We start from the raw sequence: 15,997 nt of genomic DNA on the forward strand, positions 1-15,997 counted from the left end.
TCGATCGTTTCCACAAGAAAAAAGAAAAAAATTGGCGAGACGTGGAGTCCGCTATATGGTTCGTGCTTTGAGAGCGAAAAACGTATTACCCTTGCTGCGAGCGACGCTCGACATTGCGTGGAACGGGGTCGGGGTGCAAAGCTGCGCGGAGTGCTCCGGAGGTCTCGCGTACCAGACCCATAAACTTTCGCAATCGGGTTCGCTCAACGACACATGTGTTTTCATACACGTGAAGCAGGGAGGATGGGAAAGTCACCACGATCCCTAGGAACACAAAGCTTTGCAGCTTCGTGAAAAAAGGGGTACAGAAGGGCGAATCAAGAAGCAGACTCGTCCAACCCGCCACGGCCAGCCAGTGGCGAGGGAGGGCGCTGTGGGCTGAAAAGCGCCTCTTACCACGACAGAGCGTCGCCTGGAGACAGAGGAGAAACTACTTTTGACCGAAAAGTGTGTGTTCTTCCAACCGTTCGTGTACTAACGGTCGCATGGGACAGTTTCCTTCTTCTGCAGAGCTGTATTGAGATATCAAGGCGAACTTGCATGCTGCAACCCAATTGAAGTCTTAAGTGACCGCTGTCGAAGGACGGCGTCTACATCGTCCAAGGCGCTTGTACCTACTCGCGCTACAGTTTACGTAATTCGCTTGGAAAGCACGCCTCAGGCCCCTCTAATTAGGCTGCAGCTAAAAAAGCGAACAGAGTGTGTCTGAGCTCAAAGGAGGACGGGTCACGGGGCGCTCGGAAACTGGGTGCTGCGAATATGCTCGAGTGTGAACCCGAGGCCGGCCACGACTACAAGCAAGACATCCGCCAAAGAGGGGACTTGGGAACATGACTTGCGATTGCTTGCTGAAAAACTTTGTCCACCAAAGTTGTGCGGTGGCACAGAGAGAGGACACCGTACTGTCACAGATAGAGAGGTTGGGAGAGATGCAGGGGGACCGTCGATGCATTTCCGGGTGCGTCTCTGTTTCACGCCTCCTCGACGCTGCCATTTGGAATCCTCGGCGCCACTGCTGGCCAGTCTCTCTTCAAACATACGCCCATTTTCCTCTGTTTTCTTTCGCCCGGTGCTCGGTTATGTCGTCATTTTTCCGTTGCGGCCCGGCGCCTCCATCTGCCCACGGAAGGCCTGACTTTTAGCTGGCTTCACTTCCCTCTAGATCATGTACTGACTCTCCCACTAGCTGTCAAGTGAGCAGCTGAATCGAGTTGTTTTGGGGATATCCGTTGCAGAGATCGTGGTGCTGCATTCACTGATCGAGACTCCCTGTCTGGCATCGTCGCGTTTTTCGTTCTTGTGCTAATACAGTGGGTTACGTGAATACGCACCTTTACGAAATGGAGGTGTGAAATCTACCGATTAGTTGTTGCCAACACGTATCAATTGAGAGAAGTTTCGAAGCTCGCGGCCACCATGAGAGGCCGAGAACGTTACCCTGCGAGGTTAAGGCGTGTTTCCTTAGCCTGTTCGTCTTATTCTTCTCTCGTTTCATTGAGCAAATAAACACATCATATCGTGTGCTGTTCATCCGCGTAAGGAAACGGAGTCAAACTACGAAACGGCTGTCCACAACTGTGTTAATAGATAGCCACGCGGCGGCGGGCGTTTGCATTGTAATGAATGCGACCCGTTGAGGAGCTAACGCTTGCACACCTGATTTTTCCTTGCCTTAGTATCATGCTGTGAAGTACGATGACTATGCCATGATACCACAGTTGGGAATTGTACAGATTACTCGAGAAAACTATTTGGCAATTTATCAGAGAGGCAAATTTTTGTACTCTTGCGACCCCTGGTTCTCTGCCAGTGCCTTGTGCGCCGCACACTGGCTGAGGAATTTCAGACAGGTGTGGCTACGGTTTCCGCGTACCCTCGTCCTTTTGCATAGCTCAAAATACCTGTACAAAGCGCCCTCGCAATTTCACGCTAGTGTCTTACTTTGCGGGGGGAGGGAACTGTACAGGAAAACTGAAGAGAAAGTTGAGCCTTGCCGGCTTCCTGCGGCATGCAGCGTTCTCACGGCCGTTTGTAGTGCTGCTGATCGCGGCGGCAACCGCGCGTGCGCTGGCTGTTCTTCGAAGGCACGAGGAAAACAGGGAGACGCTCGATCTCAACAAAAATCGCGGTAGACATCTTCAGTTGGTAGGCTAGTGTGTAACGGAGCACCCCCGGAGTTAGTCTTCGCTGGTGTTGTGTCTTCACTAACACCGAGCGAAACTACCGACTCAGCGGCCTGTCTCTTCGGGTTCGTGAGAAAAAACTGACGATTATCCTTCTACGTGAGTCTTTTCTCTTACTCTGCAAGGGTGTGCGGAGCGCTTTTGTTGTTCTCGGATATCGTCGCTTTTTTTATCGCATGCACTACTACTGAAGAATGAATTTCGTGTCGTGTCTGAGCAACATTTGTTTCAGAGAAGCTCAAGACCATCTTTCTGTCTTCTCATTTTTGTCGTGGAGGAATTTTATGCAGCGGCCCAGCCCTATTTTGCGAACTGGCGTCCCTCTTCCTGTTCGGCTGTCCGTACTCCGTCACGCTGACCTTCTGGAACTAAAGTGTTGCTTCGTATTTCCGCGCCAGAGACTTCCTTCACTTTTAGCATCTGTAATGAGACGTGTATGGTTCTTCCCATGACACTGTCGTTTCATCTCGTGACAAACTTCGTGTGTATGGCGACGACCAGGCACCACGGCCCTTATCACGGGCATTTCCGTGAAAGATAACCATCTCCAAAACGCTAATTTATGCCCCCGTTTCCTGTATCCGCCTTCTTCGCGCTGCATGGGTTAGCAACGGCTCGAAATGCGCCGAACTCTGGTCGTATGTGACTCCGGACAATTACCAATCAACTGGGAGAAGCTTGGCGCTTCTGTCTGATTCCCCGATTTGCCCAAATTACTATCACCCCCTTTTGAGGGATCCACCACTAGACATCAGCAACGTACCGTTTACTCCTCTCCGCGAATCAGGTGTGCAGACCAGAATGCCTCATCGCTGCGCCGTCTCCAGGTCAGGAAGTCCCGTTTCGTATTCGCATTTCCCCCGTTTCCGTGGCATCAACCTTGCTCGAACTCGCTTGCTTTTTTCTTCCAACCTTCCAGAAACCGTATTTTTACGACTGAAGGGGGCCAAAGAGCCGCCATATCCAGGGCATTTGCCCATCGCTGCTTCCACTGGCGGCTCGGGGTGGACGCGGTGTCTGTACACTACGGTACCACATCTCCCCATCCCGAGTGTTGCCCGATAACGAGACGAGGTCTCGCTTTTCTACGTTCCTTCACCGTTTTCTTGGAAGGATCTCTTGGTCGGAATCTAACGGAGATATACTCCTTGGTCGGCCCTCGTCGTCTTCTCCCGGGTTGCCGTATCACTGCGGCAGACAAGCTGGTGTGGTGTTCCTTTCCGGCCTCTTCGTTTCTTGAGTCAAAGGCCTTGCCAAAGTGAAAATGGCAGGCCTTGCGCTTTTCCGGTCCACAGCAGATACCCTGCGACGAGCGGCGCGATCCACTGCCGACGTAAGTGTGGGAAACACACTCGTGGTTAGCACCTGGTACACCGCCTGAAATGAACCGGACGGAGCAAGAAAGAAGACCAACGACCGCATTGCCTGCTTGGGTGTGTTGTTGTCTTCTCAGTCAGTGAACAACATCCTGTTAGGAACAGAGGAAGATGCGGTAGTGAACAGAGACCCCATCATGGAGGTTGTCGCGCAAAACCCTCAGGAAGCCATTCGATTCATTAAGTAAGGCAGTCCCCTTGCATTTGGCTGAAAACGTTCCGGCAAACACTGCTTTGCAGTGTTTTTTTTGCTCGACGGCCCGCTTTCTGCTTCTGGTTTCGAAGTTGTGAGAGCGGGGGCGAGTGATACCGGCGACAGCTGCGTGCTCGTTTTGCCCCGTTTTCATACTGGAAGTTTTAAAATTACACCGCACACACACACATACACACACGGAGTCGGGTCTTTTCGACAAACTGTCAACCCTGTGTCGACGGGATCTCTTCCCGGCGTGTTTCCGGCCTCGTACGCTTACGTCTCGTTGTGTTTCTCTCCCTGTGATACCTGGTTCTTGACGTGATCGTGCTTCCTACTCTCGAACATCCTCCGTTCCGCCGTTTCGCGTGTGGAGCGGCGCCACGAGCAGACAACCCTCTCCGAGGAAGTTCGATTTGTCACCCCTGCAGATTGACCGCTGCCTTCGCTCCTTTCCCTTTCGCTTCCTTTCATGGGGAATCACTCTGTACTGCGCTCGCCGGCGGTCTACGCCTGCTTTTTCCGTGAAAGGAAACACATATGTCGCAATTTCCGAGAAGCGGCCGCTCGACGGCCTTCCCAGCTCGTGTACAGGCCGTTGGAGGCAATGCGTTTTTTGCGCTGCCCAAAGATGCGTGGTTTCTGGTTTCCACTCTTCCCCTGCAGACTGGTCATGCTCTTCGGGGCGACAACGGGCGTCCTGGTTTCCGTCCCGTGCGTCGTTTACCTTATTCTGTACTGGGATGAGTGCAGATGCAACAAGCCTCTACAGTGGTAAGCTTTCTCAGACTGTACATACACTTCCCATTTTTTATCCGCCGATGGGTGCCGGAAGAGAGCGCCGTTTCGCTCTTCGTTCCTTTCGACTCAGCTCGTTTGTGTCGAAGACAGACGAGACCATAGAGTCGTCTGCAGGGGAGGCCGAGACAGGCGATATACACCGAGAGTCCGCTGAATGGCGGACTCCCCTTTTTTCCCCTGCGAGAGGTTATCGGCAAACACCGACCCGCTTGTAGGCCTTGCTGTCGGGTCCAGTTTCGCGTCCGAGATGCTTTGTGGGGTCAAACACAGCCGATGCGCGGCCAGGCCCAGTTCTGTGTCTCTGTTTCGCTTGGCTGCTGTGTGTGCGTGTTTTTGTCGAGAGCACCAAGTTCGCCGAAAAAGTATGCGCATAGCACGACTGGTTTGGCTCAGTCGTGTCCAAACAGTCCAAGCTTGTGTCGTCGCTCGCCTCTTTCGCGCCGCCCGCAGTCTCGAGACTTCACACCTTGCGCAGCGGTGGTGTTGTCTGGTGTGCTCCCTGCTTTTGCGGTTCTCACCCTTGGTGCGTTTTTCGTCTGCTGTTGTTTCAGGTGGGTGCTCGTCTTCAGCGCCCTTCAAGTGTCTCAAGTCCCCGTCCGGTACCTTTTCTTTTTCCATCTGCATGCCACCCGAGATAACCGTGCGTCCATCATCAACACGTAAGGACAGCGCTCGTCTCTTTGCTGACATCTCGTCCCGCTCAGAGGGAAACGATCCGGCCTCTTCATCTGCTTCGGCGTTTTCTCCTTTCTCTCGTTCCTCTTCTTCCTCGATGGGCCCTCTCTGCTGCATCGTGAACCTCGTTTCTTTCCTTTCTCGCCGCGCTTGCTCCTCCCAAACCCCCCTCTGGTGGGTCGCTCGAGTCTCTTTTAACGAGAGCCGCGTCCTTGCCTTTGTGCTTTCTTCTGTCCCTTTTCTGTCACGCCTCTTGCTTTTCGACGATCGAGAACGATTTCCCCACGGCTGTCTTCCACATGCCCACGGTGTTTTCCCCGCCTAATCTCTGCGTTTGCCTGTTTGCAGTACACGAACGCTAACAGGCGGGCGAGGATGGAAGTGTAGTAAATTCGTGTCTATTCTCAGCTACGGTTGGTTCATTCTCGGCGTAGTTTGGGTCTTCAACGCCCATGAGTGTTCCGAGGCGCCGGGTCTCTGGAAACTCACTGTCTCTGCCGTAAGCTGCACAGCGGAACCGAAGAGAACGTAGACAAGGCAAGCAGGCAGACACGGCTGTAGCTGCACTTGGTCGGTGCTTGTTCGCTTCTCCTTGGTAAAAATCCAGGAGGCGCCGTCCATTGAAAGCATGCGGAACTCGCTCCGAACGAAGATCTAGGCGCAGAGTCATGTTGTTGCTGTCTTCAGATTGTGGTCTCCGTGCTTCGCCTCGTCACCACCTTCGTTTGCTTCTGGATTTCGTTTCCGCCCAACGCGGGAGGCCTGCAAACTTCCGATCGTTTCGTGGGCGCCGCGACACCGGAGCAAATCGCAAAGCTGCCGCTCCTGAGTTACGCTCAAAAGAAGGCGCAGTTGTGTTCCCGGGTGGCCGACAAGGCAGTCGCCTCGAGTGTGAGAGAGGAGAGAGGCGAGAGCACGTGGGAAGAAGACTGTCGCAAAGACGCAGGGCAGACCGAGAAACTGGCGGGCTTCATCGGAACGGAACAAGAAGCCGGACGTCGAGACGAACAACGGAGCGTCAGGCTCCGAGGAAGGTGAGAAGTGAACGAATGGAGGTGAAGGGTGGAAGAAGCAAAGCGAAGAGAGAGGAGCGAGATGCATGCGCACTGCTTCCCTGCCTAAGATTTGTGACGCTCGCAAAGGGAGAGACGATTCTGACTCTCGATGCGTGCTGCGGGGATGTGTCACGGGAATTGCACAGGCTGGTGGGTGCGCATCTGTTCTTATCTGTAGACGGCACACGGCGAACAACCATGGAGGGATGGGTGCGCCTTTTGGCAGACGTGTTGCACGGTTCCTCTTGGGAGAGAGAAATGAGAGCGAAGACGCTTCTGTCCATTTTCAGGATTTCCCCGGGTGTCAGCCAAAGACCCCCCACAGCCCTGCGACTGTTTCCTGTGGCTGCGTCCTCCGGTTTGTTTCCTTTCGCCCATTGAGCGTCAATACGGAAGACGTGAAGCGCGCGACAGGAGGTAGATCGGCGCTTGCGTTACTTGCGGTGCGCGTGGTTTTTCAGCGTGTCTGTAAAGCTTGTCAAACGCACATATTTGTGTGTGCGTCTGCCTGAGGCTGGGGAGTCCTGGTTAGGTGCCTTCGATAGAAGCGACGAAGAGATGGGGGCTACGCTGGTGCGCGTGTTCCATCCCGCACCGGTGGAGCGGCGTGCATGTTTTCTCTTTGTAGGCCCGCAGGCGCACCTGGAGTCGACGAAAATCAGGCGTTCTCCTCCTCGATTTCTTCCCTCCATTCAAGTTCTCAGCACCGGCTCGCCGCTTCTTCACCGTCGCAGAAGCCCCGTCACCCCGAGTCTGTGCTCGACTCTTCTTTGGGCGATTCGCGCTCACTGCCTCTCGCCTCGGCTGTCGACTCCCCTGGCGCAAGGGACGCGTCTTGCGTCCCCCCTTCTTCACCTCTCGAAGAGCGCGGCCGGGTCGGTGCTCAGCACATGCCAGCAAACACGGAGGCCATGGGGCAAAGCAAAAACGCGATTCCACGAGGCGCCGCCCGTTTTCGCGGGCCTGCGGCGGACCACTCTTGTTCTTTGGAGACGCCCGAAGAGCTGGGATCGGTGCATGCGGCGGTCGGAGCAGCGCATGCTTCCAGTTCAGATGCGTCGACCCGCAAGGGGGCGCATTTCTCCTCTGTGCAGGAGAACTGCTGCATTTGCTTGGGTGAATTTGCCGACGAAGAAGTCATCCGGGAGCTCCGCTGCTCGCATTTCTTCCATCAGGGGTGCATTGACAAATGGCTGCTGAAAAACAAGCAATGTCCTCTCTGCTTACGAAGTATCGACGAGGCGTTTGATCCCGGTACGCGGGTGTTTGCGTGTCCCATCCGATTTTCCGTAGAATGCTGACTCCTACACGCGCGCACACGTGCTCGTGATCTGTGCGATGTCGCAACCCTATCGCAACTGTCCATCTGTGGAGAGATCGACAGGATCCCATCTGCCCGCGTATCGTCGGAGTCGTTTATCCTTGGTTCGCGCGCTCTCCATCCCTCAGTATCAAGGTCGCGATTGCGTCGACTTCTTCCCGTCACTCTGCTGTATGGACACGGTAGATTTCTACCTGTCTGGCGTGGCAACTGCATTCAGAAACCTCTGGTAGTTCGCCCTCTCCCACAGTCTGTGGTCTACAGCTTCGTCCGGGACGCCAAGTTGGTGGGTCGTCTTCTTTTCTTGTGTGGGTGTCTGTCTCAGGCACGGTGGCGACCGAAAACACGAGCACGTGATGGACGGCTTTGGGAGAAACGAAGAGAGGCTCATGGTGGTGCACTGTTTTTCGTTTCCCCGGAAGTCACCTTTTCGGACTGTCCCGTCGTGCACGTACTGTTTCTGTAGTCTGTTTCCTTTTCTTGCATGTGGCATGGCGTCTCACGCCGTTCTCTGGTGGCTGCAGCTTCAGTGTTGACAGAAAGTCAGAGGGCCCCCCGTCTGGAGCGCCACGGTGACAGAAGCGCCTCGCAACAAATGAAGTTTTCACAGGTTTCAATACACGTTCCTTTTGCTTGCTCGGGTGGAAACAAGAGTAATCGCCGTCATGATGGAGCGCCCGCGCGGCCCAGGTGACGATTGGCGGGCTCGTGCACCGGCAGGGGCGTGGACTGGAGACACGCAAAGCGGCAGACGTGCCCCAGTGGGGGAGCAATAATTAAAAGGAGGGAACAGGTGCGTCGGCACTTTCAGACTGCGAAGGACGTAGATTATAGACGGCGAACGTAGAGCTGAGTGTACGCATATACTTCCAAAAAGATTTCCAAAGCGGAGAAACCTGTCATATACGAGCCGTAGATGCAACTCAGGGTATGGGATTCCTAAGTTTCTACAGACTACCTTTTTCTGGGGAGTATATACTACGAGTTGGACTCGTGGTTTTGATCTTGAATGTCTTTGTTTACCGGTTTTTTAGATGCAACTTAGGGGTGACAGGCACACAACGACCAAGGGCTCCTGGCATCTCGCACCAAGTCAGATGCGCCGCAACTCACCTCAGCCAGGAGGGGGGAGACGCCTGTATGGTTCCGTAGCTCGTCAGCGCAGCCCGCTATGTATCTATCGAGCCGTGAGTCGGTAGCCTTCTACACGTTCTCAGTGGCGACGAGGACGGAAAGAAACTAGCTGAGAGTGTAGCACGGGTTCCTTAATACAAACGATGCCGCCTTTCCGATACACAGAGGCCTCGTTCGAAGTGGGCAGAAGACACCCGTGACCAAACACACTTTTCACGCATGCCCGGGACTCGACTCCTCCATGGCACAACAGAACTCTCACTGCCGCTGGGCGCAGACGGACGCTCCCCGCGCGACGCGAAGCGTGATGTCAGGTTTTACTCACGCGTGGTGTGCCAGAGCAAGAACGCCAGTGGGCTGTGTGCAGAGCCGCTACTTCACGCTTCGCCGCTACACTGGAAGCGAAGTACGGTCTGTCCAAAGCTGCACTCCGCATTCACGAACTTCTACGGCGAGCCCGCGTCTTTTTGGTAAGGCGCCAGCGCGACGATGCGGGAAAACGCCTGTCTCTCTACGATGGTTTCGTTGCTGGACGATACGGGAAAACACCTGTCTCTCTACGGCGGTTTCGTTGCTAGACGGCTCACCGCACCCAGCCTTCCCCAGTTTCCTCGGCAGGAAGGGCTAGATGCGCTGGAGTCGGAGCGCGTCTCTCATCCCGCTGAGCACAGGCTCGGGAAGGTTAGGTCAGTGTTTAGGCAGAATAAGGAAAAAACGAATCCTAAGTGTCGGAAGCAAAAATTGCCAAAAAAAGGGAGCGCCTACGCAGGGGCGCCGGTTTTCCCTTGACCCGCGAGATGCGTCGTGGAGCGGGTCTCCGTCTCTACCTCACGAAACGATTGACGCACACACACACATGTACACGCTCGCCGGGTACACGTCTAGATGTCACGGACTTCGACAAGCTGAGCATCCTGAACTTGCAGCGCTGTCAGAGCGCTTCTTCCCCCTCTTTTTGGACGGCACGGTGGTGACCCGCGGAGAAATGAAGCACCCCGCCGACGGGCAAGAAGCCAAAGTTTTCCGCGCGAACCCTTGAAACTACACAAAAACGCTCAACGTTCAGGATGGCCCACTCTGTTTTGGTCGAGTCACTTCCCAGGCACTTGTGTCTCGGCCGCCCCGCGACGCACATTCTTCACCGGGGCCCTCGAAGAGACGCGTTTTGTCGCATACTCCGCTCTCAGCCCAGCCTCGACGGCGAAGCGCAGAGCGAGAAACTTTTGACTGCAAAGGCTGTGCCGCGCCATATTGCGGGGATTCCAGAGTGTCTAGACCTAGTACGGTCTGGAACCGAGGGGAAGGGCGTTCGGACCCCCCCCGAAGCCGCCGCTGCGCATCCCGCCGCGCCCGCCACGGCCGCCACCGCCCCACCTCCGGCCGGAACTCGACGACGAGTACATGCCCAAGGACTCCAACTCAGGCGGCACCGGCTGATTCGCCCCGCGCAGCACGCGGACCAACTCACGGGCCAAGCGCGACTTGTCGGGAGTGAAGAAGGTGTACGCGCAGCCTTTCGCGCCTGCACGCCCCGTGCGGCCAATGCGGTGGATGTAGTCTTCGATCTGGTTGGGCATATCGTAGTTGATGACGTGGCGGATATCCTTCACGTCCAAGCCGCGGGAGGCGACGTCCGTTGCCACCATGATCGGGTTTCGGCCATTCTTGAATTCGTCTAGAACCCACGTCCGCTCTTCTTGCTTCTTGTCGCCGTGCAGAGACAACGCCGGCCAGCCCTCGACGCGCATGTCGCGTGTCAGGTTGTCTGCACCTGGGCACAACGCGCGGACACAAAAAGCCCGAGAGGGTCAGGGAAACGCGTCCACCACTGCCCGAGCCGCCCGAGAAGCGACCGAGCGCGAAGCCGCCGGCATCCACTGCGAAGCGCGACAGGGGGGCTGCGGAGATCCTGCGACCGTAACTTGACGCTCCGGCGGACGCGGGCGCAGTCGAAAACTCACCTCTCTTGGTTTCCGCAAAGATGAGGATCTTGGACCCATCCATGATTCTTCGGAGAAGGCTCATCAGTTGGCCTCGCTTCTCGTACTCCTGTGAAAACGAAGACATAACGTGCGGTGAAATCTTTCCCCCGGCCTCTGGCGTCACCCCCCACGACGGAACTGGAGACAGGCACTCAACGCAGAAACTTCCCAACCAGAGACAGAATGAGAAAATGCGCCGAAGCACGCCGGGAGGAGCTTTTTCGCGGTCTCCTTGGACAACGGCTTCAGGAGTGCAGCCCCGGAGACACCGCGCTCCAATCCACTTTAAACCGGCGACCTTCCCAACCTCCGCGTGGACGAGAACAGAAAAACTAGCAGAGGGGGCCGGAGTCGAGAGTACGGCGAAGCCAAGATGGTCCGAAGGCGGCGGCACACACTATTTCCTCACCACGCCGCAGCTGTCGCCGAACTCTTCTTCATCCGCGCACTTCTCCACTCTCCTGGGAACCTTCCTCGTTTCCTGCCTACTCGTCGGAGCCTGCCAGCCTCACCGAAATCCCTTCCCACATGCACGGGTCACACGACTTCTCAATCGTACACTCGACTGCGGACGCACTGCCGACGGAGAGAATCTGACAAAACGGCAGACTCCTTTCCAACACTCGCGCCGTTCCGACGCCTTCTACAGCTATGCGCACAACGTCGACTTCCACAGGCGGATACACGCAACGGAAGAATCCCTTACGAGGCCATCCAGTTCCCTTTCGGCTCGTCACATGCCTCTCAGTCACCAGCGCCGAAGTGGGGCGGTTCGCGGAAGCGCGGCGGCATGCGCGGCAAGCGCGCATCTGCGCCTCTCCGCAAACGCGCACCGGTCGCGCGTGGATCCGTGCGACGCAGTTCCGGGGAAACGGTCGTTCTCTTCGGGATTTTTGCACCGCAGCCGCGTTGCAACGCACGGAAAGCAGGCATCTCACGAGACAGAGTCGCCACGAGAGGCACTGCGCAACAGTCACTTCACACCCCGCGCCCGAGAAAAATGAGTCCACTTTTTCCGGAAGGCTGGCTTTTCGGCAACGCGACGCGACGACCTGGATCGTCGATCGGCTAGTCGGGACGGAAGGGGAGAGGTACGAAGGCGGTCTGAATGGAAGACGGCGGAGCTGCTGGGCGTGGCATGAGACAAGAGCAATGCCGGCCTCGTCCGCTTGATTGTCGCTGGATGCCCTCACCCGAAGTGGAAACAGTGAAGCGTTCCACATGACACATCTTTGTTCGTTAGGTAAGAACTAGCAGACTGGCGCATCAGCTAGAGGCATCAGGTACAGGCGCTGCGTGGCACCGAACTCCCAGATTGCTCAACACAGCGCGCGTGTATGCGTGGTGCGTGCACACCAACGCCGCCACGACCGTCACCAGACAACAGACCCAAACAGACTGAAAATCCAAATCCACACGAGCTTCCGGCGGTACCTGAACAACCATGACCTCCTGCTTGATGTTCTGACACGCTTGAAGGTCAAGGCTGCCGACATTGATGTGGACCGGCTCTTCCTTGCACAGATCCCGCGCCAGGTTCTGAACCTCTTTCGGCCACGTCGCTGACCACATGAGCGTTTGGCGGTCGGGGCGAATCTGAGGGAAAACCGCGCGACACACACGCTGACGACTTTTCGGACCAGAGCCTGCAAACAGACCGGATTCGTCCTACGGTTATATATACTAAAACAACAGTGTTCTTGACCACAGCTTCTACGCAAAAATGAAGATTGGCAGGATTTTGAAACCCAACACTTTCAGCTGTCTCAAGCAGTCGAGTGGAGTGTACTGTCGAGGTCGCCCGCGCAATCAAAGACCCGTCCTGCCCCCGTCCGCTGAACGGTGCACACCGCGCGAAACACCGAAAACCACGCGTCTCACCTGAGAGACAATCTTCCTGATTTGCGGCTCGAAACCCATATCCAGCATACGATCAGCCTCATCCATGACCAGATACGTCACGCGTCTGAGGTTGGTCACCCGCGATTCGAGGAAATCAATGAGCCGGCCTGGAAACAAAAGAAAAGGGGGTCCCGATCACACACAGTTCGCGACTGTTCCAGTGTACATACAGTGCACGCGGTGTCTTCCGAGACCGGCAGCGCCCGGCAAATCAGCACCCCGGCCGAATCCAGCCCACATGTGGACTGGTTTGTATTACACCCCCTATCAGCACCCGTGACGCACACGCGTTTGTTCCCTTGGTTTTACGACGAAATACAGCTCCACTCCGCTGGGACGAAAACTCTGCAAACACGGTGCGAAATGTACCTGGGCAGGCGACGCAGATCTCGGCTCCTCTCTCCAGCTCCATGATCTGAGGGCGTTTGGGGACTCCTCCATACGCCACGGCGTGGTGGATTTTCGACGACGCTGCGAAGGTGCGGCATTGGGTCCGGATCTGCTCGACGAGTTCGCGGGTTGGCGCCAGAATCAAGACAATGGGACCGTCACCCTTGCTGCGAAGCCGCACACACCACGGGAAGCCATTGAGTCTTCCGACTGGCAGGGGTTCGGTCCGAACGGGAAACTGAGACCAACACATCGTCCGAGCGTCTATCCGACGCGGCAGCTTACCTAAGGTACGGCTGAGCATTGATGTGGACAATTGCGGGAAGCAGAAACGCGAGAGTCTTTCCACTTCCTGTCTCGGCGATACCGATCATGTCTCTCCCAGACAGGGCAATCGGCCACCCTTGAACCTGAATTGCTGTAGGCTTTTGGAAACCCGTCTGGTTGATAACATCCAAGATGTACGACGGGAAGGAGGTGTACTCGAACGTCGGGACCGGCTTCGGAACGTTGTGGCCTGGAAAGGTAAGGTGAAACCATTCGCGCAAAGAAAAGCGACCAGTTAAGCATCTGACCCATCGATCAATTGCCTGCTCCCTCTCTGGTACCGCCCCCCCCCCCACCCAACCCCCCCCCCCGCGATCGCGGCGCCTGCTGCTTACCGTGAACGATTGTGATTTCGTTCGCCCGCCGAATCCTGTCCGCCTCCTCCGTGGACATGCTTGCAACTGCAGGGTGCTCCACGTAAAAGTTCTTCTCGAAAGGAACGAGGTCAACCGCCTTCCAATCTACTCGCTGCAGTTTCGAGCCCAGAGCGTCAGCTCCGTATCCCCCCATGCCCATGCCGCCACCTGGCCTGCCGCCGTACATGCCTCCGCCGTACGAACTCCCTCCATATCCGCCTCCCCCGTAACTGTCTCCTCCATAGGAGCTTGCATAACCGCCGCCGTACCCGTACGTGCTGTTGCTGCCTCCACCGTACCCTCCTCCGCTGGACGAACCGTAGCCGGCGTACATTTTGGCGCTAGACTCAGAATCGCGATGCGGGAGCGTTTGCGGCGCGAAAAAACGGGCTCGAGTCTGCCTCCCTGCCCACAATGGATGAAGCGAAAACGTTGAACTGGAGTGCTAACGATATATGCGTATCGATTGCACGTGTAACTGGCAGCACGAACAAAGTCGCGGGAAAAACGCGCGTTTCTGGTCCGATGACAGGGAGACGCAAAAAGAGCGTGCGAAAACCACACAGCTGACTTCTACGAAGCAGGGGAAAGAGACAGCCACAACTACGTACACGTCGTTACTGACGAGTGTTTTGTTTGCCACAGGAATACACTAAAAGTACAGGAAGGCCTGCGACAAATCGATCTCCGAACTGCCGTGGGAAAACGGAAACGGACAGAACCGAGAACTGTTGGTGCCAAGAGAATCTCCACTACCGCTCCCCAGCCCAGAAAAATTTGCGGAAGACTTTTTGTGCCAAGGGGGTTTTCCAGGGCAGCTGCAAAAAAGGTACCGTCCAAACAACGCCCAACATGAATTCTGCCCAGGGAACAAAAGTTGCATGGCCCACAAATCCGTCTGCCTGGCGTCCAGTGGCCGTTGCGAGGCGCAAGCACCCTCCCTGCGTGATGGGGGGATCTCGTCGCAAACGGGGGGTTGCCTGCCGCACACCGCTAAATACGCGGTGCGGAATACGCCATCTCCTATGACGCACGCAGTTCCGCTTTCATTCTCAACGCTGTCTGAATCGAAGAAAAGTGGTCAGAAGCAGGCAGTGACAGGCTCAGGCGTGGAGTTCTGCACGTTCGTATCGGCGCGGGGAGACTCGTCTTCCACCGACACAACCTGTTTGCTGACTGCCTGCAGGGATTGGGGGGATTTCGACGTCGTGGACGGGGCGCCACGAAGTTGTTTCTGAACCAGCAGCCGGCGAAAAACCGTACCACAACGAACTCCCCAGCTTGCGACTGTCTCACTCCCTGCAATGCCGCAAGATGCTCAGGTGTCTTGCATTCGACACCAGAAGACCAGAGGACTCTTTCCCGGAATCTCTCCCTGGAGAGGAAAAGCGGCTGCAACAATACCAGCGTCGCGTAGAGGCTGACTGCGTATCGCTTCCTGCGAAGGGCTGTACCCGCTCGCGCAAACCCGAACTGCATGTTTCTCTCATAGATGCTTTAGCTTGAAGCATGCTTTCGAACCTTTATCTTGTTTCCGTAATGCTCTCCCATGCAGGGGGACTTTTTGTGCCGGCAATGGAACAGACGGCCTGCCGTCCGTGTGCTCCAGGCTCCGCACAAAACTTGCCACCGAAAAAGTCTGCATTTTCCGTCCGGGAAGGGTCCTGGGCTCCGCCGCTTTAATTTTTGCCAACAGGGAGCGTACCAATTCTTTCTGCATGCGTTCTCCGCCATAGCGTATAACCCGTGTCCCCGGAGTACAGACAAGGACCGTTCTTATGGCACATCAAGGTACGCACGAAACAGAACGCTTGCAGCCCGCGTCGCAGTCCTTTTACCGGTTTGGGTGAGGCGAGAGCCGTTAACAGTGCACCACTTCCAAAGGCCGTTTCTTTACATAGTATCGAAGCACCCGGCGATCGTGTACGCTTTAGCAGCCACGGAGGTTTCGGGCCTGCCACTGGTCACAGCGTGGTGCAGCTGTACATACCGGGCAGGAACCGGCGGGTACGTAGAGCTACCATATCTATTGATGGGAGGCGAGCAGTCAGAAATCATAAATCTGTTTACCATTCGGATGCATGACCCGTTACTTCACGCTGCAGCGTTGTGTAAGGCAAGGCAAAAAAGTACGGAAACACGTGGCTCTGGACAACGTCACCCGGCGTTGTTCGGAGCATATGGTTAGCTTTTTTGTACCAATCTATCTTGGGGGGGTTCGGAGTAGTTGATCCGTGGACCCTGAACAAGGTATTTCATTGTGTCTGCACCTGGAGACGACACTCAGCGGGCGTGGCAGTGT

At 56.0% G+C, this 15,997-nt stretch overlaps 2 protein-coding genes across 2 annotated transcripts; one reads left to right on the top strand and one right to left on the bottom strand.

Annotated features, from left to right (window-relative positions):
- Positions 1-3,447: 3,447 nt before the first annotated feature.
- Positions 3,448-7,961, top strand: NCLIV_050670 (hypothetical protein; the record flags this gene model as incomplete). Its single annotated transcript, XM_003884620.1, has 8 exons — positions 3,448-3,516; positions 3,637-3,743; positions 4,419-4,526; positions 5,105-5,212; positions 5,577-5,727; positions 5,916-6,262; positions 6,912-7,537; positions 7,930-7,961. The coding sequence occupies 8 exons, from the start codon at positions 3,448-3,450 to the stop codon at positions 7,959-7,961; spliced, it is 1,548 nt and encodes a 515-aa protein (XP_003884669.1).
- A 2,054-nt stretch (positions 7,962-10,015) lies between these two features.
- NCLIV_050680 (hypothetical protein) lies at positions 10,016-14,029 on the bottom strand (the record flags this gene model as incomplete). The annotated part of the gene is made up of 8 exons (XM_003884621.1): positions 10,016-10,509; positions 10,700-10,787; positions 11,130-11,219; positions 12,155-12,316; positions 12,602-12,729; positions 12,992-13,179; positions 13,298-13,529; positions 13,675-14,029. The coding sequence occupies 8 exons, from the start codon at positions 14,027-14,029 to the stop codon at positions 10,016-10,018; spliced, it is 1,737 nt and encodes a 578-aa protein (XP_003884670.1).
- Between the last annotated feature and the right edge of the window lie 1,968 nt (positions 14,030-15,997).

Source organism: Neospora caninum, chromosome X, assembly GCF_000208865.1.
Source record: "Neospora caninum Liverpool complete genome, chromosome X".
NCBI lineage: Eukaryota > Apicomplexa > Conoidasida > Eucoccidiorida > Sarcocystidae > Neospora > Neospora caninum.